General features: G+C 34.6%; 1 protein-coding gene across 8 annotated transcripts in view; it reads left to right on the top strand.

Moving 5' to 3' along the window:
* LOC115889103 (bromodomain adjacent to zinc finger domain protein 2B-like) overlaps positions 1–24,210 on the top strand; it is a 160,087-nt gene that overhangs the window by 130,216 nt on the left and 5,661 nt on the right. For 5 of the 8 annotated variants that reach the window (XM_030909020.1, XM_030909021.1, XM_030909024.1 and 2 more), the window contains 13 exons: positions 1,466–1,768; positions 2,668–2,786; positions 3,398–3,552; positions 4,007–4,205; positions 4,343–4,408; positions 5,714–5,758; positions 6,236–6,289; positions 6,729–9,197; positions 9,254–9,432; positions 13,707–14,004; positions 17,009–17,130; positions 17,653–17,928; positions 20,235–20,567. In XM_030909020.1, coding sequence (XP_030764880.1) covers positions 1,466–1,768; positions 2,668–2,786; positions 3,398–3,552; positions 4,007–4,205; positions 4,343–4,408; positions 5,714–5,758; positions 6,236–6,289; positions 6,729–9,197; positions 9,254–9,432; positions 13,707–14,004; positions 17,009–17,130; positions 17,653–17,928; positions 20,235–20,567 — 4,618 coding nt within the window. The remainder of the gene's footprint in view (positions 1–1,465; positions 1,769–2,667; positions 2,787–3,397; positions 3,553–4,006; positions 4,206–4,342; positions 4,409–5,713; positions 5,759–6,235; positions 6,290–6,728; positions 9,198–9,253; positions 9,433–13,706; positions 14,005–17,008; positions 17,131–17,652; positions 17,929–20,234; positions 20,568–24,210) is intronic. The other 3 variants (XM_030909027.1, XM_030909028.1, XM_030909026.1) reach the window with 3 other exon arrangements.

The raw sequence follows: 24,210 nt of genomic DNA on the forward strand, positions 1-24,210 counted from the left end.
AATTATTTATTTTTAAATTGTGACAAAATGGTGTTAGATAGGAGAGACATTTTTATAGCAAGAGACATTTTTTCTTGGAAATAAACCAAGTAAATAAAAAAACTCTGAAATGTTTATTTTTATCAGTGGCGTACTATTTTTTTTTTTGAAAAAATTACCCGATGCGATCACATCTACGCCACTGGTTGAAACTAAAACCTCTTCTTTTTACATTTGTTCTCTGTTAGGTAGACTTCTATAATAAAAAATTTTAACGATACCTTCAACTGTTAATGAACCATTAAAGAATATCTTTAATTTTTCAAAAACTTTAACACGCTGTATCGTGCGTAAGAGGCGTTTTCGACCCATAATATTTCGACGTCCACCATCATTCCCCGAAAGCATGACCAACTTACACCCTGTATAATGAATTAAAAATAATACTAAGGGTATAATTTAAAAATCAAAAGTTGTAGTCATTTTCGGTGAAACAGGAAGTGACCGAAACGAATTGAATACTTGAATCAATTGGTTTATGTCATATACTAACATACCCAATCTTATATCTGAAGAAATAAAAAAAGTTACAGGGGTGAGCCACTTATGAAAAACACCCAGTATTTGTTTTATATTGATACATTAGGAACGGAAGCGGTATCTTTTTAAAATCCTATGTTTTTACCTGGAGTACAATAGTTTTTGTAATAATATTTGTTATCATTATTGTAGGATATATCTGTCACGTCTGTGTCTCTTAAATAAGCAAGTATTTCAACTTGTAGTATATTTAGACCTCGTGAGTTTTTTGCCAAAAAAATGTTGATTTTTTTATCATTTTCCGGGAAACTTTAAAAAAACTTTAGTGCCACAGGTTTGTTCGGAAATTTCTTGACGGTGTATCGAGACGTTGCCACTTCCGCACCTCAGTTGTCATTTCGTCATATTTTCAAAAATACATAAAATTTTAAATTCATATTTAAACTGCCCGCCTTTTTCGTGCTACGTAAGCAATGCAATACAGATACCTATTTTATCGATAATGTCTGTCATGTTTCCATTAGTTCAGTTAGGGCTCAAGAGTGCGCTACTATCGATCCCGGCTAAACGTGTTACCTACTTTTGACTATAGAAATTACATCTTTTATTTTATATTTCTCAATGACACACACTAATACATTTTTACAGCTATTTTTAATTAAACTGGAATAATAAACCTTATAAATTATTACAATTATTATTACGAAGTATTTTCTCCCAAGTTAAGTGATTACTTTCTTGTCGCCGTGTATACGGCAACACAAGACGTGGAATAAGCCGAGAGACGGTTGCCGTAGTGTTGTATCCAGGTTAAAAAGGAAGAAAATATGTTTCTTGTACAGATCAACTTAAAATACTTGCTTATTTAAGACCGACATCCTGTATATTATAAATGGTCTATATACTACGTTATGTTAGTTTCTTATATACCCTTTTTCTCATGTAGGAATTAAGCCAGTGCCAATGTTAGACCCCAACGCTTCAATGAACCAGCAGATGAACCTTTTGAAGTCGAACATTTTGGCGGCTCAGCAGTACATTTCCGAGGCGGGCGGTGACGAAAAAGCTTTAAATAAATTCCTACAGGAAAGGTTTAAGGGCACTTTAAGTGATAGTAGTACGGTAGACGCTTCTGATTCTGATAACCTAACTGATTCTAACCATACTGATTCAGAGATCGAGACCGAGATCGTGGCCAAGAAACAGAAGCAGTACGACGAGCGGTTACTCAGGGTTCCATTGGAAAGAGGTTAGTCTGGTTATTTTATCATGTTGCTTATAATGTTTTCACGTTACAAAAGTATTCATAAAAGAAATCAGATGATCAGTTCCAAATATAAAAAATTGTCAGCGCATATTTGAAGTGAAACTTCTTACTAACAGCTATTAAATTGAATGATTTGAAGGATATTATGTTTGAAAAAGTGTAGTTTGAAATGTTGAAAAAGTAATAAATTAAAAATTAATAAATAATTTGATTCGCTTTCACAAAATTTGTATTAAAATGACCGTCTGTCCGTTTGTCCGTCTGTCAGTCTGTGGACTTCATTCGGGTACCTCTATCCAGAAAAATTCTGATGATTTCGTAATATGGTAAAGTGTCTGCTCGCACAATGACACAACATTTTTTAATCAAAATTTATTTTAATTTTTCTGTATAATCTTATAAAAGCACATCTTCTGTCCATCTATGCTTTCACCTTATCAACTTCTCAAAATTGTTGGCGTCTTTGTCGCTAAAATATTTGTTTATACAAGCTCAAATTTTATCATGAAAAATAAAAAAAACTGTAATCTAAATCAGTAGTACAACATGGACGGTGGTCTAGCTTTTTACTATAAATTTTACCGTGGCAATGGCCGATTGTCTTGGTGACACAAGATTTTTTTCTGCAGATGTATGTAGCTGTTCTGCTGCAATTTTTGTTTATTAGTTTGTCAAGTAATGATGCGTAAAATTATAGCGCTAAAACTTTGAATCATTTTGTCTAAATCGTGCCAACGCAGCGTTAAAATGCGTGAGACCATTAACAAATGGGTCGCAATAACATAAACTTCAGACCCCTTAAGCTAAAAACCATGGAGAAATTGATTACAATAACTAATGAGACTTAATGAGAGTACTTAACGATTTGTATTTTTTGGTAGGCTGGAAAAGAGAAACTGTTATTAGAGGAGTTACTAAAAATGGAGGAATAAGGGGGGACGTCTCCTACGCTGCTCCAGATTCTTCTAATAAATTTAAACAAATGTCCGATATTACACAGGTAAATACTAGAATTAAATTATTTATGCCAGCCACACACGTACAAGTGTACTTGCGCAAACCAGACTTGAGCAAGTACATATACTGGAACGTGTGTAGGAAGAACATTGCGCAAGTATCTAGACTTGTGCGCGTTTCAGGAAAGTTTGGTTAGGTTAGGTTAGTTTTATTTCGAGTCTTGCGCAAATCTAATTTGCGCTAAGCCGCTAATTGAACATTTTACTCGCTAAACTGAAAAAAATCGAGTTTGTGCAAATCGTCTAGACTTGTGCAAATGTAACGTGTGTGGCTGGCATTATTATATTATTCTTAACTGATTACGATAATTTACATATATCATTTTAAAAATCAAAATGTCGATTTCATAATATAACCATTTGTTTTGTCATGTTATTTTACAATATAATTTTAGAAACCTTTGTTTATTAATAAAAAAAATTGCATTTGTTAATTTATTTACAGTAATTACATTATTAAGCAAATTAAGAAGAATAATTGTGTACCTATTAGTAGAGCAATATTAAATGTAATGAGGTATATAAATTATTTGTTTTTGTCCTGCTAAAAATTTTGGTAGCAGTAAATGTTACATATTTGTATACTTTATTTCAGTACTTAGAATACCAAAAAAGCACAGAACTGACAAAAGACAACTTTACGTTTAGTTGTCGAGTTATTATAGGCGATTACTTACAACCAGTACCTCCAGAAATGCAGACTGATGGCAACGAATATATTTATTTGACTGAAGAAGATGTTACAAAAAGGTAAAACTTACATTTATAAAGAAATTTAAAGCTTGTATTTTAAGAAAATGACATGATTAATCTTAGAGATTTATCTATTGCCATTAGTTAGTGTTATTCCCTCATATTCTGGGTGTCGTCTGTTGAAATCATGTATTCTCTTACTGGACAGATTATGTCACAGAATTAAATAACCATACAAAAACGACAAGGGGATTTTTCCGTGGACCAAATTTTGTTAGTTTTTTTGTAATATTTTTAGACTGTAAAAAAATCTTGACATTTTCTCCATTTTTTAATGTAAAAGTGCGTTTAATTGTCAAAATATGTAACTTCAAGGTTAAACAATTGAAAGAGATATTTCAGGAGCCGACGCTTACTGTTGCTTTTGTATGACTAAGGCGTTCTGTAAACTATATTTTATGCATCAAAATGTTCTAAGGAATAAATCAAATAATTCGTAAAATCTATTTAGACTTGAAGAACTGAGAGCAGCAATGCGAACAAGTTTACCTGTAGAACAACGAATAGAAATGGCCAAGAAACAGCAGGCTGCTCGTGCGGCGGCTCGCCTAGACAGAGAACAACAAAGGCTAACAAAGGAGTTAGAAAGAAATGAACGCCAAGAAGCCGCACGAAGAGAACGGGAAGCTAGATCTCAACAGCTATTAGAGGTACATTTTTACCCATTTTAATATTTTTTTTAATACTCTGTTTAAAATTTAGACATGTTTATAACTATTTAAATTATTGTGGAGATTTAAATGATTTAGGAGCCGAATAATATTTTATATTTTATTACATTTGACAGGCTAAAAGGAAACGCCAAGAAGAGTTAGAGAAACAAAAACAAGAAGAGCAACACCGGAAACAACAGGTAGGAGACTATAATTTTGTTTCAAATTATTTTTTAAATTCCAATTTTTCATTTTTATCTTGATTTTTTATATAATTTTTTACATTTATTTTATTAATCTTATATATGTTAGATTTTATTTTCATTAACAAACTTTGGAAGCATTATGATTTATAATTCAAATATCAATAAACCCCCGTCTACATATATAACGTTTTATCTGTCAGTATCACAATACTATTTATTTAAACCACAAACGCGTAATACAAAACTAAAGTGTCAAAACGAATAACAATCAGTTAGGAAATAAATAAATAAATGTGGCAACTTGACATTTTTTACAGCAGAGCTACCATCTGAGGATATAGTTTATTAACTGGCGAACGCAGAATCCTAAGTCAGTCGATTTGCCGTTATTTTGCTACTGCGCACCTTTGACATTTGTAAAACATCCAAAAAATATCTTTTAGGCAACTTGAAATTTGTTTGATCTTAAATTTTAGCATCTATTTAACCCAGAACCAAGCATTTCAGATTATTTTTAGCCGACCATACCAATAGGTATGGTAGGCTATTAGGATCGGCAAATTTTTTTTTTTAATTTTACTCAAAATGAGTTATTTGGGTCATAAATGACCTAAATACAAAATACTTTCGTGGTGTCTGTCTGTCTCTCTGTCTCTCTGCCGTCTGTAACACGATAACTCAAAAACCGCTGAACTAATTTTAACCAAATTTGGCACAAAAATACTGTGGCACCCGAGAATCTGGCTTACTTTTTGATGGGGGTGGGGGGTCGGTAAGGGGGTATGGGATGGGGTTAAAAATTAAAAATAATAAAACAGTAGCTAGCGAAACGCGGTTTTCAAATTAAGATTAGGAATAATATTTGCAACAAAATTTGTAATAACATCAAAATCAGTCAAAGTCGCAGTTTTCGAGATATTAACATATTTTAGTATGGTGCCTATTACTAGTATGGTGCCATTTTACTATACGTGCCTCCCGGCGCCAATTTTTTGGGTTTTAAAGTATAACCTGATCATCCCACACAAAAATCATATATTTAATAATTAATACCTCGAAAATATGTTTTAGACATTGAGATATTTTTTTTTGCAAATGTCATAGGTTGCGCAGCAGGGAAATAGCCGTAAACCCTTCGCCTGACGTATTTTTTTGTGTTTGCCATTTAATAAACTATAATTTTCGTTATTCTAACTTACCTAAACTATGTTCCTTAAATGCGCCGTCAAACAATACAAAGATATTTTCAAATATATGCTGTACTCATTCATATTTAAGTAAAACTTTTTATAATTGCAGGAGAGAGAATTGAAAAGACAGCAAGCCGCTATGCTAAAAGAACAAGTAAGTTTATAAATGTTACGTTATAGATAATTTTTGTGTATTTACTGTACAAAAATCATGAAAGTTGGATGTAAATGTTATAAGCACTCATTATGTAAGCCTCCAATTATTTATTTCAAAAATATTTTTTGAATTTCAATTTAATATTGCTCTTATCATTTATGTTTGAACTCCTGGTTTATACATTTGATAATTAAGGTGTATCACTGTCATTATTTTCATCAAATCATTCAAACTTTTAAAGTGCGTAGATATTAAAACTTTCAGTTGTATTATTGAGTATCTTAATAATAACGTAACTTATATTAATTTTGAATTCAGTTCATTAAATAACAATTTAATGAATATTAACGTATCTTAAATAACCACAGATGTTTTGATTTATATAAAATCTTGACGTTGCCACACGTATATGTCTGCATATTTGTATTCTATTAGCTTTTGTATATACTGTTATGCAGTTTTTTCTCTTCCTAGATTTACATACAGGAGATCAATAAACAACGAGAAATGCTGTACACTGTTGAGTTGGTATGAAATACTTCTGAGTGTCATTGTCTATTTGCTGTGTTTCTTTTTGCATATTAACAATATTATTCGGGCTTCTTTAATATAATTTGCATAACCCTCTTAACATGTTTAATTTTTGTTAAATTCAGGGTGGCGGTGGCTTCTTATGTATTACTTTTTGTTTGGTTCACGGCATAGTGGCTGATTCAAAATTATTTGTTACATTCCGGCTTACTAATTACTATTAACAAGAAAGGGATTTATTTTAGTTATTAAGTTCTTTCCTAACTCCTAATTACTGGATTAATTTCTGTAAACAAGTACACCTAAAATACACACATTAAAACGATATTTTTGCATAATTAAGTTTTATTTTTTAATGCCAATAAAAAGTTGTATTAATAGCATGTATTAGAAACTTTTTATTATACTCTAGTGTTATCTTTCTTTTATTTATTAGGAAAAGGAGAGGCGTCGACAACACCTGGCTTTAATAAAGGCAATGGAAAGTCGTCGAAAACTTGAAGAAAAAGAAAAAAGGAAGCAGCAACTTTTAGCTGAGAAACAGGCTAATAAAGAAAAGAAACTGGAACAAAGACGGGTAGATCTAGAGATACTGACTGAACTAAGGAAGCCTTGTGAAGATCTGGAATTAAATCAAAAACCGTTACCAACATATGAGCGAATACATGGACTAAAGCTCTCCGGAAAAGCATTTGCCGACACATTAATGATCTTCGAGTTTTTGCATAATTTCGGTGAAACTTTGGGTTTTGACATGGACTCGTTGCCAACCTTGGATTCAATACAACAAGCGTTGGTGCCCAACGATCATTCATATGAGGCAGAAGAAGAACTGTTCTCGGTAATAACACACCTTTTAGTTTGTGCCATCGAAGATCCTGGTATTCCCAATCCTGCCAGACATACCACGATCCTAGGTCAAAGTTTACGCCAAGCTGATATTACCCACGTCAATTTATCTGAGATTCTGAGAATATACTTGTACGCAAATGCGACGGGTGAAGTTAAAGCACTGACTGGAGTGCATTTTGAGAGGGATAGAGAAAAAAGGATAGCGGATCATCATCAAACTGAAGACGAAATGCAACAAACAGTAGCTGGAAAAAATTCCCATTACTACGAGTTGTTACATGAAAATCCCACTTACAAAATGTCAGACTTATTAAAGGACAAACCCTTTATAGCTTTGTCTCCAACTGATAAAGCCGCTATTCTCGCTTTCATCTGTAACGAGTTATTACAAAATAAAGCTGTTACTAGACAAATCGAAAATTCTTTAGAAAATATGATTCAGCATAAAAAAGAGAAATGGCTTTTAGACCAGAAAATTAGGAAGCTAAAAGTTGTTCATAGTAAGAAATTGAGAACTGAAGCATTGGAAAAATCTCACAACAAAAGCGAGATGGAAGAAGGTGCTCTCGATTCACCTCATTTGTTACATAAAGACGACTTATTGGAAGATGAGGAGCATGAGATGAGCGACAATGAAAGTGTCGGTACTCAACCAGAAGAGGAAGAAGATGCTAAGTTATCGGGCGAGGAACTAGCCAAAAAATTAGAAAAACTCTCCCAAACATCCGAAAACCATCTGCAAACTATAAATACGTCCATGTCACAATTGCGAGCAGTCACTTTTGGAGAAGATAGGTATTTTAGAAGATACTGGTCTCTCCCGCGTTCTGGTGGAATTTTTGTAGAAGCAATGGAGTCGGCCGAACCTGAAGAGTTTGAAGAACAATCCAAAAACGATCAAGTAGAGAACTTAAGTAACGGTATTAGAAACCTGAATGAACTTCATAGTGTGATTGAGAAGGTGGAGAAAATTGATGACCACGCCGACGACAAGGAAGTTAGCAGTATAGTTGGGGGATCTGACACTGATAAAGAATCTAACATTGCCATAATTAAACCTCAGACTAATAATAACGAAAGTGAGCACAGGAAGACGCCGAATAGATTAGAGAACGGTGAAATAACAGAAACACATAACTTAGCAGAGTTAAATAAGAGCGTTGAGAACATAGTACAAAGTTTAGAAGAGAGAATAGAGGCGTGCAAAGAAGAAAAACTTACAGAATCTCAATTACAATCTGATATCAATGATGCGAAAAATCTAGACGACAGTGATTCTATTTCTAATAGGAAATTTAATTTATTCGAAAGGTTAGGCCAATGCATGGAGCGGGAAAATAGAACCGAGGAAGATCTGAAAGCCGAAGTAAAGGCAGAGGTGAAGGAGGAACTTAAAAACGAAATTTTGAAAGAACTAAAGCAGGAAATTAAATCTGAGATAAAGACGGAACTGGAAGAAAACGACGAATTCAAATGGTTCAGTATTTTACATAAAGATGGCTCCACGTGCGACGAAGTACATCTAACGGCCGGGAATAAGTGGGATAACGGTAACGTAGGCGCCTGCACAAAAGATATTACCGAGTTAAAAATACCTGTTTTCCCACCGCCTTGTTCGAACAGCGGGATGAACTTACATCATAACTGTGAAAGTCCTGCTCCGCTCCAAATGACGTCTGAAGAAAGCGTTCAGTTAGAGCTTATTAGAAAGCACGGTATGCCTTCGTCGTTTGAGAAGAAACCCGTACCTTTCGACCAGCGGTACGGCTGGTGGCGAATTAAAACTTTGGAACAACTACGGGAAGTGCTAGAAAATCTTCACGTTCGAGGTGTAAGAGAACGAGAATTAAAAAGAAGTTTTGTAATCAATATGCAGCAGATGTACAACAAGGGAAAATTAGTAATTGAAGAGGGTTGCGACGAACTGACGAAATTAAGTGGTGAAAATATCGAAAATATAAACTTCGTAGTCGGAGATATTCCTATGCCGGATGTACCCGGTTCATGGAGCAAGGTCATTGCACACAGGGTAGATATGTTTCTGCTAGAACAGGTATGTTAAATAACATCGCTTTTTACATCTGTTGAAACTAAATAAAATTACATTAGGTTGAAGCATTGGAAGACAAAGTTGCAAGCGCGAGTATGCAGGTTAAGGGTTGGAAAATTCCCGAACGGGACACTGACGATATTCCTTACGGAGAAGTCGTGAATATAATAAAAAATAAGCTCTCTTCGTTGGAAATTAATATTGAGAGGCGGTATTTGAAACCACCTTTAGGTGTCAAGTAAGTAGATAGCACAATACCACATAATACAACCAGTATGCTATATTCTAAACATATTGCGTCGATTTATTTACATTATTTATGTGACATTTGTTAATAAATATTTTTCGCCTATTTTGATATAACTTGCAATGTATATGTAAGTTATCCGTTTCGAAATTTGCAAACTATTTTTCAACTGCGTCCACTAAATGGATTTTTATAAAACTTTGCACACTCTAAAACTGATCTACTACTACCATGGTTACGGCACTAAAAGGGATGCAATATTGCCACTTCCGACACGACCTATATTTCTAATTATTCATACGAGAAATTGCCACTTACAAGTAAAAAATGGCTGAAAGGGATGATACATACTTTCAGAAAAGGTATAAACAAAATAAATATAAAATAAATTGTAAAGTGAAGAAATACTAGTATTAACACGCCATTATGATTAATTTATTTATTTCCGTATTAACATAATAAGTAATTCTAAAAAAATACCCCTTTAACCGTTTTCAAGTTTAATTAGAAATAACGAGAACTAAACTTTCGATTTTAGTATACATTATAACATCTCTAGTTAATACCTGTAATAACGACCACATAAAACGTGTGTTTTGAGGGTAACAAATTGTTTGTGCTCGATTTTAAGTGGCCTTTTGGGCGTTGATTTTAAGACACAAGCCGATCTCTATCCAATGTTTAGTTTTCTGAGGGTTTGTATCTCCTTGCGGTATTGCAATTTTTCAAATAAGAAAATAATGAGCTTATCAAAATTAGAAACTCTTCTTTGTTCATTTTAAAATTAAAATAGTTTACAAATAGAAGTTATTCATTGTCCGTTTTGGCGTTATAATATCTTATTATATTATAGAGAGGGACAATCTTATTAAAGATCTATGGTTATAATTATTGCATACCATAATGGAAAAACTACGTTTCAACAACATGCAACGATGTAAAAATATAAGTATAAACAAACTGTATCGAGCCACGTTATTTCATTTACACTCTTTCAGACCATGAATGGTTGCCGCTAGGTATTTTGGTTTAAACACATCGGCCCAGCCCTACCGTCTAACAGCGCCCCCACCGCAAAGCAGGTAACCCGCGAGGGTTTTCAAAGGGTAGAATGTAGAATGAGTAAGAGGGGGGGGGGGGTTAATCACTGCGACCTTAAAGATCTATTGTGCCCTCCCTTCCTTGAGTCATCACACAATCTATAACCCATCATACCCCTGTTGTAGAAGCGACAGGGTATTTCCCATCCTCCTCTGACAACAGTTCTTCCTCCGAGGGTACACACCCTTCCACGGACGGTTGGAGTTTGGCTCTCCGTGCCGCTCTTCACAGTCGAGGAGCTTGCCTCCGGCTGAGAAACCCGTGAGGTGGAGGCTGGAGGATCTGTCTCCATTTTCTCCACCTCTTTAACTTGGTCACTCCTTAGACCTGATACCGGTGTTGTCCCGTATTTATAATATAGGATATGTCCCTCTTTCTCTGTTGCCTCCTTGGATTTGAGGTCAATTCCTATTGTGAGGACTGGACCATGATCCTCCTCCCTCGAGTTGATGACTCGCCAACTCGATGTCCTTAAATTGAAGTTCTGATATAAGCCTCAGCAGGTAGGTGGTGTCTTTCCCTTTGCTCCTCGGCAGAAAGACCGTTATGGATTTTTTCTCCCTTCACTGCAACCAGTTCCGGCCCTTGCCAATTTTTAAGCTTAGGTGGGATTTCCACCAACCAATTCGCCTATTCTTGAGATACACAATCTATGAGGATCATGCCCACCCGAAAGTGTATCCCCGCAAAACGCAGCTGACCCACATTTTGTAGATCGTTGCGTTGCGATCCGATCGCCAGTACTTCGTCCAGGATAGCCTCTTCTAGAGACGTTTGCTGGTCGGTGGTCAGAGCAACCTCTGGGAAATCCTTTGGCAGCACCGCCATTTTCACTTTTCCAGCAATAGCGGCAAAGCTGGTGATACGTCCCTGCTTGCCTCCAGGTGTTGGACGGCTTTCCATCCTGGCTTTTTTCTCTCCATGCCGGAGAAGAGGTGAGAGGTTTTCGCTCCCTCTCTTGCCCTTTGATGGAGATGAGTCAGGTTGTTTCTTGGTTTCTTTACTCTCCCCTTTTCGGAGGAGTGCTTTCGCTTTTGCTTCCTCTGGAGCAAGTCCTTCGAGGAGCAATCGGAGGTATCTCCGTGCTTCTACCCCGCTAAGATCAACTCTCAGAGGATCGTCTAGCCCGCCTGGTTGACCCAGGCCGGGTAGACGAAACGGTAGCTTATGTCGCTTATTGGGTCTAGAGATAGGCTCCCGACCCTTGCTGGAGAAGGTAGTAGCTTGTGTGCCACTTGTGGAGGATGATCACAAGCAAGTGTCATCCTGTATTCTATCTTCTTTTAAGTGTATCCTGTAGTTTCCTTTGGATTTGGTCCCATGGAAGTTTCATTTGTAATGTTCTGTGTCGCTAGGGGACTTCCCCACAGATTCACCGGTGGTGTTTTTAATACTAAATCTCATAGTGTTCCTACGAGTCGCTAGGGATAGTCGGTTCCCTTCTACAGAGCTCCGCATGCAAAAGTAAGGGGTAAATACAATGGGGTGCCCCCTGATGCCCCAAGGTTGAGGCCAGTAATGGCTAATCCTCTATCTAGCCACGCTTCCCTTGGACCTGGTCCCGTCATCGTGGAATTTAAGTTTTTGGTGAGGTTGTCTCCTCTTGGTCCAGGCGGTTAAGCCAAAACCCCCCACACCCTCTACCCGCGAGACATGACCACAGTAAGTAGAGGGTGCCTGGTATGACGGACAAGGGTAGCCCCGTCCGGTATCGTTATATATCTTGGTGCAATTCCCTGACCACGACACTACAGCCAGGGACAAGACGACGAGTGAGATGCTTGTTAGACCAAGCCAAGCGCTAGGGGAATTCCCCTCAGCACCTGACCAGCAGCTTTCCCACCAACGACAAGGTCTTGCATCTCCTAGGGGAAGCTCAAAGGGTATTTAAGTTGATATAAAGAAAAGGGAAGATATTGATTTCCATGTTCTGTGTTGTGGACAGATAAGGCAGGACTTGCACGTTAAGAATAAAATCAATAATAATTTAATAGCGTAATATCCTATTTAAATATCAGAAGTAAGCTTTTTTTATTAATTGTGTGCTTGTGTGGGATAACAGTGCTACTGACAAAGATCATTAAAAAAGTAATACCCTCGAACGGTTGCATTGTCAATTGAGGGCTGGCTTGTCCCTCTCGAATAAATTTAACAATCTATCTGAGCTTCTCTTCAACGGTTCCGGTAGTACTTAACCCAAATCGTATTAAATGGGCTGTCAATTCGGGTTTCTTAAGTAAATATATCCATCCGGTTCTCAGATCAGATTCGACACTTTCTGCACCGGTTAACGGTATAAGTGTGCTGCAAAATGGTCCTGTTTCAGTAGTGTCGGTATTGCTGGTTGTACCAGGAATCTCCTCCTTTTTCTACATTATCAAATCTGGGACTTGCTTTCACCGTCTGTCGTTTTAAAGTAGCTCTACCCGGTTGTTCCTTCTTTTGAACGGTACCTACTTCAATTTGTGAAGACCCTTCTCGGGCGCCAAATTTGTAACGCTCTTTTTTTCTGGAGAGCGTTACTGACGCCTTAAGGTTTTCTCGGGCGTCACCCTATTGAGTTTATATGATGAAATAATACGGACTGTGCAGGGCTGTGGCGGTAGGTATGGTGGTCGTCGGGAGCAGTTAGGAGCAGTTATTATTAGAGTGGTACACGGAAAAATCCTTGATTGTAGCGTTCGTCGCGCCTTAAATACTTCACCGAAAAAGGGCTTGAATTTCATTTAGGTGAAATTTTTAAATTTTCATTTAGAAACTATATTATCTTGAAATTGTGGCAACCATCGTTAGTAGATTAAATTAATCCGAATTAAATAATTCAGTGGCTAAATTTTTTAAAAATAAAACTTAAATAACTCAGTTATTTTTGCATTTATTTGAAAAACGGAAAAGAGAAAATATGTTGCTTTTACCGAGGTCTACGAGCCCTGAAAATTTGCTCTTATGTAAGGCTTACCCTTTATTATTCCTGTCTGAGATATTCCACTTTTTATATTAAGACACAATGTGAAACTGTGCTGTGACATCTTACAAGGAAGATCAATATGAAAGCTCTATATGTGTATATTTAGTTTTGCTGATGTAACTTGTCAATTTCCTCTTGTTTCCTTGCCACTATAACTTATATTCACTGAATTCAATCCATTTTTTTTTAATTCTAGCACTAATATCCGTTCGAGTACAGGCAGCAGTCAGGACTCTAGTTTCCAATCTACAACCGTCGAATCGGCCACAAGTACCCCCGTTATATCTCAACAAGTTCCACCACCCGACGATATACCCAAAGGCCTTGGAGTGTGGCGCGAAGCAGTGAACAGGGCCTCTACGTCTGCCCAATTGGCTATGTGCCTCTACTCCTTGGAATCGTCGATCGCCTGGGACAAAAGCATCATGAAAGCTGTGAGCGAACCTGCAGAATTTAGCATACAGAACGCCCGCAAATATAACAGCAAGCTCAGTGTGGGTGCTTGTGCCGCTTGACCTTACGCTACTCTACATAGTGCATGCCTTTTATGCCGATTTTCATTTTTACAGTTGTTGGGACGTTTTTTTTCGGATTCCAAAGAGTCGTGATTGATTCTGACTGGCCGTGGCTCAGAGGCAATAGTGTCTGCTCCTGACCGAGTATACCCAGTTCAATCCTTAGCTGATACGGTTCCTCTGTTTATCTAGGATTTGTTCACACTGGCCGACTATTGTCGACTTGATGGCCGGCTCGACGTATGGTTTTATATATTATAAATGAAGTATACACGCGTGGCGACTCGGTTTGAAGCGGCGCTAGTTTGCCTGCTCGGCACATTATTTTAACTGTCAGAACACAAGTGGCGCGGACCTATCAGCTTTGTTTACTAATGGCGTTCCTTAGCATTGTATTTTCTTATTTTCATTTACCGTTCATACTAAGCGGCGCGCAGTTGCGGAATTGGAAGTTTGGTTTTTATGAACCATAGATTAGGGGCGAACAACTGAGTGTATGCGTCGAGTCGGCAGCTGTATCGGAACAAATTAGGCTCGACCGTCATATTCACAGTCGAGTGACAAAAGTTGCTCAGTGTGAAGGTAGCCTTAAAATCCACAAATAATACTGTTTGGATTCGACGATCAAATTTAGGTCCCGTGTTTTTATGAAAAACTACAAATTACACCTATCATAAGTATATGTGTCGCCTATGCTCTGTATAAAGCATGAGACTCTAAGAAGAAGAACGTTTGATCAGATGTGAGAGTATTTTATTATTATTTCTACTTTAGTTGTCAGGGTGCATCCACACTATCCTAGAAACGGCATAAACCTTGAATAGATTTCTAGTAATTCTATTGGCTGAAAAATTCATCTGTCAGAAATTTTATCTGTCAAATTCATCTGTCAAGAATTTCAGCCAATAGTATTACTGGAAATCTATTCAAGGTCGTTACGCCGATACGTCGTTTCTAGGATAGTGTGGATGCACCCTCAATCGTTTATATAGTCTATAAAATGAATAACTTTGAATTTTGACCGTTATTTTTTACCAACATGGCAAATATAAAATCCCTCTATCAAAAAAGTTACTGATATTCTTTAAACTGAGTACCTGAACGAATCAGATAGGTAACTCTTTTTACTTTCGTGATATAGAAAAGGAAAATGATAAAACAAGTGACAGTTCCTCCTCTTCTTGCAAAAATCAACACAAAATGTCATAATTGCCAAAAGTAAAATGTCATCAGCTTTTGACGTTTCTAAATATCAGACCAATGCCGTCTCTAATAGAACAGCCTCGGAGCGAGATTGATGACGTCACGCTAGTTAGATACTACGGATTAATAAATATGTTGTAGAATACATGGAAAACATCTATTCATGATACATTGTTATTGATACATGTTCATTCATAAACATTGTATTTTAAAAATGATATAGTTTACATGAAATATACATAATATACAGTTAATAAATACAATACATATACCTATTTATAGTAATAAATACTTTGGCAAATAAATTATGAACCACACAAATGCAGCAAATGTTTTACAATATACAAATAATGAATAGGTACATCAGATAATGGATAAAATGTAAAATATATTTTAAATTTTGGGGTTTGAAAATCGATCTAATTTAACAAAAAACATTCAATATCTACTAATAGTGATGTATTATTATTTGCATTCACAAATTATATTTGTAAATAATACAATATCATAGAAAAAAAAGGCGTCAGCGATGCCTATGAAATAAAGATCGCTGTCATTTTATATGTAAAATTATTCTAAAATTTTGATTTTCTTGGGATTTAGGTTCGGGAAAACGCTGATTAAGTTTTCATTTGGTTTTTCATTATTTTTATTTGGTTTAAAAAAACGTTTCGGGTAACATTATAGCCTTCGTCAGTGTTGTGTCATATGAAAAAAATAGTGTCGAATATAATCCAAAAAATTACATATAAAATATTCACACCACACACCACATAATGTTTACTGCAATTAATAAACTAATATAAACTTGTAAAAAGATGACCACGTATTTTTTAAAATTATTATTCTTAACACTAAAACTATCTACATTGACTATGTAGTGCTATTTCAGCCATAGTCAAGTGAGGCTGTTCTATTAGAGACGGCATTGCGTCAGCAGGGCCGCAAGTTGCTAACCTAATAAAATTAACACTAGAAAAGCCCGCGGGAACTGTCATTCAAAGTTATTCGCTTCACAGACTATAGCCTGATAAACATATATTTATCTAATTTTATTAATTTATATTCTTTATATTAAATATGATCGAAAAAACGGCATTTTGGCTTGGAAATAACGATCGCTCTCATTTTATAAGTAAAAATATACATCGAATGTCAACATGCGTCACGCCGTTTTTCATTATATGTTACTTCCCCAACAACAAATGAAAATCGATATTAATTTTGAAATGACAAATAATTAATTATATGGCATGAGAACATTTATGTTACTAATGAAATATTACAAAATTGTTATGCTTCAAAACTGCACTATTAATTGCTTGCAATTCCGTTTCACCTATACTATACGAACGAAAAAAAACGGCGTCAGAGTTGGCTTGGAACTTAAGTTTACTGTCATTTTATATGTAAAATTATATGAGGAAAGTTATCTATCGTGATTTTCGAGCCAACTTGACCTTGTTTTCTTCGATCATATACTACATCACATCATTCAAATTTTCGACTTTATTTAGAGTTTCATTTCACTGGTTCTTTTGTTAGGTGTATGGGATAGTTTCATTGTTAATAGTTAAAAGGTATATTCTTTGTAGAGTAGTAGTGATTATATTATTTACATTGATTTAATGTTGAAGGAGTTATGTAGAATACTTTTAATTATTATTAACCAAAACAAAATTTTGAAAAACTTTAGGAACACACAGTTTTTATTCAAAAAATAACTCTTTCAGCAGAGAAGTTTTTTATTTAGTAAATCATATTGATTTTCTATTTTTAGAACTGCCAATTTTGCCATAGTGGAGATAATGAAGATAAACTTCTCCTGTGCGACAGTTGTGACAGGGGATATCACACATATTGTTTTAAACCCAAAATGGAAAATATTCCTGAGGGAGATTGGTAAGTTTCATTAGTTGTAAAAAATGCCGGTAACCGATTTCAGATGACAGTTAAAATATGACACATAATTTAACTAGTTAAATTCACTTATATTTATTTGAATTTCGTAAGTCATTATCTACTTTACTTTTTTCTTTAGTCGTGGTTCTTTGTGCGGTTTTTTTAATTTTGGTGGATAATAATGTTAAAATAAATTTTGTTATCATCAATTTCTGACTACATTTTGACTTTCATTGTTAACAAATTCAAAGGCACGAACTAGAAATCCAAATTGACCAAAATTATTTATGTTTTACTACGATTAGCATGTCAAAATAAAATATTGTACCTACTTTTTGATTAATAATGTGGTTGTAAACAAAATAGTATAGAAACTTCAGAGAAACGTTTTCATTACTGTGTTTATATTTTTTTTATCTCTGGACAGTAATGAAAACTACTTGATATGTTAAATACCTTTATAATATTTTTTTTAATTTTTACCTTTTTGTATTATGGAACTTGTGATTTATTCGTTATCAGGTACTGCCACGAATGTATGAACAAAGCAACTGGCGACCGAAATTGCATAGTATGCGGTCGAAAAATGTCCACCACTGGTACCAGACTACTCGTCTGCGAGTTGTGCCCTAGGGCTTATCACACCGATTGTATCCAGCCACAGATACATAAAGTTCCGCGCGGTAAATGGTACTGCACAAACTGTTTTTCTAAGAAACCTCAGAAAAAGCCAGTGAAGAAAAATCACACTAAACCTACAAAAGAAAACGAATCGGCACCTGAACAGCCACCCGCTAGGTAAAGTTTGATATTCATTTGAGTTTTGTATGCTTGTGACAATTATTGTGAAAATAAACTTTTTTAAATATTTAATTTTTTTTTTCATTGTGTTTAGTGATCGTTTAACAATCTATAAATGTCATACTTACATCATTAATTACAACATAAGTTGTAATATATTAACCTAGTTGGAAGTAGGCTTGTATGTAGCTGGATAATTTTAGTTATTTTATAAAAAAAACTAAATATTGGTCGTTTTAAGTACTATTTACTGATGTATATGTGTATATAATAAATGTGTTAGGTATTATTGGAATTAGGCTACAAAATCAAATGCAAAGTTATTGTTTTATTGCATTACTATACCGGGTGCGTCTCAAAAGTGGCTCACCCCTATAATTTTTTTTCAGATAAAAAGAAACATATTTGGTATGTTAATATATGACATAAATTAGGATTGATTGACGTATCCAATTGTTTTCGGTCGCTTCTTGTTTCACCGGAAATAATTACAACTTTTGATTATTAAATGGCACCCGCGGTTTTTTTACTTTATTTGATAGAAAATTACACTCTGAATAGAATGACATACCGTATGTCAACCTCGTTCAATTCTTGCTTTAAAAAATCGTATTTTAAATTTCAATCTAGAGTGTGGCTGTGTGTAGTAACCATAACTGTGTTAAAAACCACTAATTTTTAATCAAGGAACCTTGGAAAAATAAACCATATGCGAAGATGCTAAAAGTTGACATATGATATGTCATTCTAGTCAGAATGTCATTTTCTATCGAATAAAATAAAAATATACCGAGGGTGTCATTTAAAAATCAGAAGTTGTAGTCATTTCCGGTGAAACAGGAAGTGACAGAAAAGAATTGAATACGTCAATCAATCCTAATTTATGTCATATACTATGGCATACCAAATCTTGTGTTTTTATCTGATAAAATAAAAGTTATAGGGGGAGTCAGTTTTGAGACGCACCCAGTATACTCTAAATACATTCTCTAAAATGGTCTTAATATATACTAATTAATACTAACTTTACAGTGACTGTGTTTGATAAATAACATAACTTTTGGTAATAACTAATTGATACCCAGCTATAACTTTAAGTTTAATCAATAAAATAAAGTTATAACATTGAATCTATTCTAAAATATCATCAGTGTAGCATGTTTTTGAAACTAATTGTATAATTTAATATCGGCTCTACTAATATTCAATACTATGTAACAGAACTTTTTTGTTATCAAAATCTAGAAAGCTAGTAAAGTTTGAAAAATGCAGTTAAAATAAAATCATGAAAGTCTAATAAAATAATTTTAAGATTCTTAAAAACTGATACAGGAACTGATAATGCAAATGTCTTTTAATGATAGTTCATTAAGTGGCTAATGATATCGAAACGCGATGCAGTGATATTGGTGTATAAAAAATGACTATCAAAGAATTATTTTAGGTATGTAGAAAACTATTATGTACCTTGTGTGTTTTGATAGATAAAATCCGGTATTTTGGCAAATTTTTACTATTATAAATAATAATCAATTTTCATGCAATTTTCTGTTATTCGTATTTTTTGGTTTTTTATCTCAATTTTATAAAAAAAATCAAAACGTAATGTTTCAAATTCAGAGTAATGGCGCCTCTGACGTCACTTATGAATAGTACCACACTTTCCATAAAAGTACAAACAAATTCTGACGGCGATGAGTGCCCTGCGAGATAGAGAATACCCTATTAAGATTTACATTTATGTTTTTAGCAATACAACATAATAAATTTGAATATTAAATAATGACTAATTTAGTAAAAGTAAAAAATACCAAATGAATTTAAAATACAAATTAAAGTAACGCAAAATTACATACGCTAGAATATTATTCTTTAGTGATGCCCTCTGTTACTTATCCTGTTGAATGCTCATAACTGTTTGTCAGAATATTTGGCCATATTGTTTGCTTCATTTTTAAGATATATTTTTATTATGGGAATTGTGAATTTTGCAATAAAAATCAATAAGCATAATAATTATGGTAAAACACCGGATTTTCGAGTATAATGCGCTAATGTAGATCAAAATTGACAAAAATACGATTTTACTATTGTACGAATTTTAATGAATTATTTAATGATCATCACTCTTTAAGATGCCAAAAATATATACCAGTTTTAATACAAATTAACAAGTGTTACTGCCCAAGCCCTATTTCAGTAGGATATAGTGTTTGTAAACTATTCGTTTTTAAGTTTTTTTAGCTTCTAGGACTTGATGACAAAAAGTTATTGGAGTACTTGTATAATTCCCCTTATTTTAGTCCGGCTCCGTCTCATAGTTCAGTAACGACTAACGATGACGTACCGACAACGAACTGTAGTCAGAACAGCGATGTTTCGAATTCGAGTTTAACCAGCGGTTTGATTAACGCTGGTTCTCCGTCCACCTGCGCCAAAAAAGAAAAAGAGAAGGCCAACAAGAAGTTGATGAAAGAACTGACACCGTGTAGACTTATTCTTGAAGATCTCGAATGCCACGATGACGCCTGGCCGTTCCTATTACCGGTTAACACCAAACAGTTTCCTACCTATAAGAAGATTATTAAGATTCCTATGGATTTATCCACGATTAAGAAACGACTGCAAGATTTGGTGTAAGTATACTTAAATTTCTATCATAGAACTTCAAGGCCCCAAGACATAGAGTATTAAAACGACAGAGTTGTAAAGGCATTTATAAATCCGCATTTGTCTACCGACCAACATATACAGTCGATAGACTGGATATAAAAAGGTTGTGAGGGAGAACGATAGTGGTAATGGAACATGTCCCGCTACATGTTTCTCTCGCTGTAATCGAAACAACAGTCGTAAAAAATATAACTTTATGATTATTGTTAGTTCCCAGTAGATAGTACGTAGAAAAAATAATCGTGTGTGTTTGGGAAGGCTCGAAAGGAAACAGTGTTTATGCGACGTTCCGCGAATTTACTGTCTCTTCTTCAGGCACCAAAACATATATTAATCCATATGCCTACAAACATTCATGGCGATTCCAACCGAAAACACTAAAACACATACTGACGAACGAACAGAAACTTAACGGGTATTTTTTTTGCCCGATGTACACCGATGCTCGGTCTGTGTCGTACTATTAATATGTCAATACGACATTGTATAATGTTTGTTTTTTTTTACATTAAATAATACGTTTAATGCATATTTTTATATAATTAATTGTAATAATAGTAATAATACTGTCTCAAATAGTTTCTGAAAAATAAAATTATTTTTTTAAAAGGTCCGATTAAATTTATATCTCCGAAACTAAACTTTAAAAAAAAGTCATACTATATCTACAAATTCATTTACCCGCACTAGTAGATATAAAAAAACATTTTTGGTAAACTCTGTCTCAAATAGTTTCTGAAAAATAAAATTAATTTTTTTAAAAGGTCCGATTAAATTTATATCTCCGAAACAAATTTTTATCGAAATATTAAGTTTTACCGTTCCCCAACAAATTATTGTTATCTCTTTAGCATATTAACGCAAGAATATACTTGTTACATATTTTTTGTACCGTTTTTTTGCTCTCCTGTAAAATTAGGAATAATGGAGTTAGCTGATGACAAATTTTTAACGAAATATTAAGTTTTACTGTTCCCCAACAAATTATTGTTATCTCTTTAGCATATTAACGCAAGAATATACTTGTTACATATTTTTTGTACCTTTTTTTTGCTCTCCTGTAAAATTAGGAATAATTAACACATTTCATCGACGATATACAATATGCCGTCGTACGGTGTCACACTGCGCGTTTTGGCGGTTGTAGTACAAGCCGCTACCATAAGAATACCGGGTGCGTCTCACCCGGTATTCTTTGGTACCGGGTGCGTCTCACCCGGTATCTAGTGGCTCACCCCCGATAACTTTTTTATTTTTTCAGATAAAAAAAACAGATTTGGTATGTTAGTATATGACATAAATTAGGATTTATTAACGTATTCAATTGTTTTCGGTCGCTTTCTGTTTCACCGGAAATGACTACAACTTTTGATTTTTAAATGGCACCCTCCGTATTTTGTTACTTCATTCGATAGAAAATGACACTCTGAATAGAATACATGTCATATGTCAACTTTTGACATTTTCGTTTAAAACAAAATTATATTTTAAATTTCAATCTAGGGTACCATTCCTGTGTTAGAAACACTAATTTTTAATCAAGGTGCCGTGGAAAAATAGATTTGATGACCAAATTTTGATCATCTAATGATTTTAGTGTCTTGTCCTGGCCGGTTAAATGATGCCTAAATCATATTTTTAATCATATCTCATTTTTTTCAAATGGAACGAGGGTGGCTCATTAGTATATTTGAAAAAAACATTTTTTTGCGAATAATTTGGTACCACACACTTGGTATTTCGAGTCAAATGGTCGTTATGAACCACATGTTACAATTTCAAATAAACCATATTCGAAAATGTCAAAAGTTGACATATGATATGTTATTCTATTCAGAGTGTCATTTTCTATCAAGTACAGTAAAAAATACCGAGGGTACCGTTTAAAAATCAAAAGTTGTAGTCATTTCCGGTGAAACAGGAAGTGACCGAAAACAATTGAATACGTCAATCAATCCTAATTTATTTCGAGACGCACCCGGTATACCTGTTAGCGCTACGTACCGGTGCTGCAGCGAAATCGGCTTGCCGCATAAAATTGTGGGAGCGCTGGTGCTGCGGCAAAAACGCATATCGTTACTTCTCTCATATAAAGCCGTGTGTTGTCGCCATCTCTGCGTTTCTGCTGCACCCGAAGAAGCGCGCAGTGTGCCACCGGGCTAACGCCAGCGGTGTTTACAAAAAATAACTATTTTATTCTGTACATTTTCTTATAGTTGCGAAATACCCAGACGTCTTTTTTGAAGAAATTAATCCTCCACAATGGTATAGACATCATTTAGTATTAATACTGTTTTCATTATGCCCGTATTTTTTTCCGCTCGCTCTAGTTTTTTTTTTGAGAGGGGTAAAAAATCTTCTAAAGACCTTACCGACCTGGTGTTCTGGTGGTCGGCGTGTGTCGGATTCGAATTTCCTGGAGTTCGCCTACCGACTAAAAACTCCCCCTCCTCCGTTTCCTACACCTCTTATTACGGAACTGCTCTCGCATTACTTCATAATAAGGGTTGTCTAGTAATCACTCGTCCCTAGTCTTCTCTTCCAAGATATTTTTAACCACACCATATGCTCGGCTCCAGCCCTCAGGTGACTCCATTAACTCATCCACCGCTCGCCCTAGTACTTTTCTATTAATGCAGCTGGCTACGTTGGGAATACCACTTGTCCATTTTGTTTAGTTCATAGTGTTAAAAGCGTAATACCAATCCATATCACCTACAGCAATTTGAAGATCACAAAACTTAGATTCCCACCTCCCACCTTCAGTAATTGTGCTTTGTCGGTTTTCTATGGTTGTTTAATATGTTTTTCTAAGTCATAATATATTATGGTTTCTTCCATCAATTTTTAATTTTCATCTGTTGAATGCGTCCCGTCTCACTGGCCACTTTTCAGATTCAGCGGAATGATACTTCAGAGTAAATGATATAGAACAATAGAATAGATCGAAAAAAAACTTATTTAATGGCATATTTTAACTTATTTAATGGCATATAAACTACTTTTATGTGAAATTAAAATATAAATTTGAACGAGTCAGACAAAAGTTTCAACAGACAACATCCAAAAATTGACAAAAATTCAATTTACCGATGAATTAAAATGACAGAAACAACAAACAACTATTGGTGGATTCATACAGCTAAATAAAATAACAAATAAAATAAGAATTGGTTATCTTTTAACTTCTTTATTTTATTTATGTGAGAACGACTTTGCGCACGCTGAATTCTAACCTACAAATTTTTCAGTTTGGATTTAATTTATTTTATAATTTTACATGAGTATAAATTTACAATACAGGGTGGGCGCACCTCATTCGCCTCGATTGATTATACGAAAACTGAAAGATATAGAAACGACATTTTTTATGGGTGTATGTAGAGAGGCAATGTGCATAATTTAAAATTATTTTCAAATGTACACGGTGTGTCAGAACTAAGATCCATACCAAAGTTATATTTTTTCTTATGGAACACTCGATATTTTATTTCATTTTTGGATTATTGGGCATAAAATAAGGCATTTATTACAAGGGTTTAATATGTTTAAATCCTTTGTGTAAAATGTTTAAAACCTCCGCTTTTTGAGCTATTTAGAGATATT

The sequence above is a fragment of the Sitophilus oryzae genome, unplaced genomic scaffold, assembly GCF_002938485.1.
Source record: "Sitophilus oryzae breed Bouriz unplaced genomic scaffold, Soryzae_2.0 scaffold_810_pilon_pilon, whole genome shotgun sequence".
Classification (NCBI taxonomy): Eukaryota; Metazoa; Arthropoda; class Insecta; order Coleoptera; family Curculionidae; genus Sitophilus; species Sitophilus oryzae.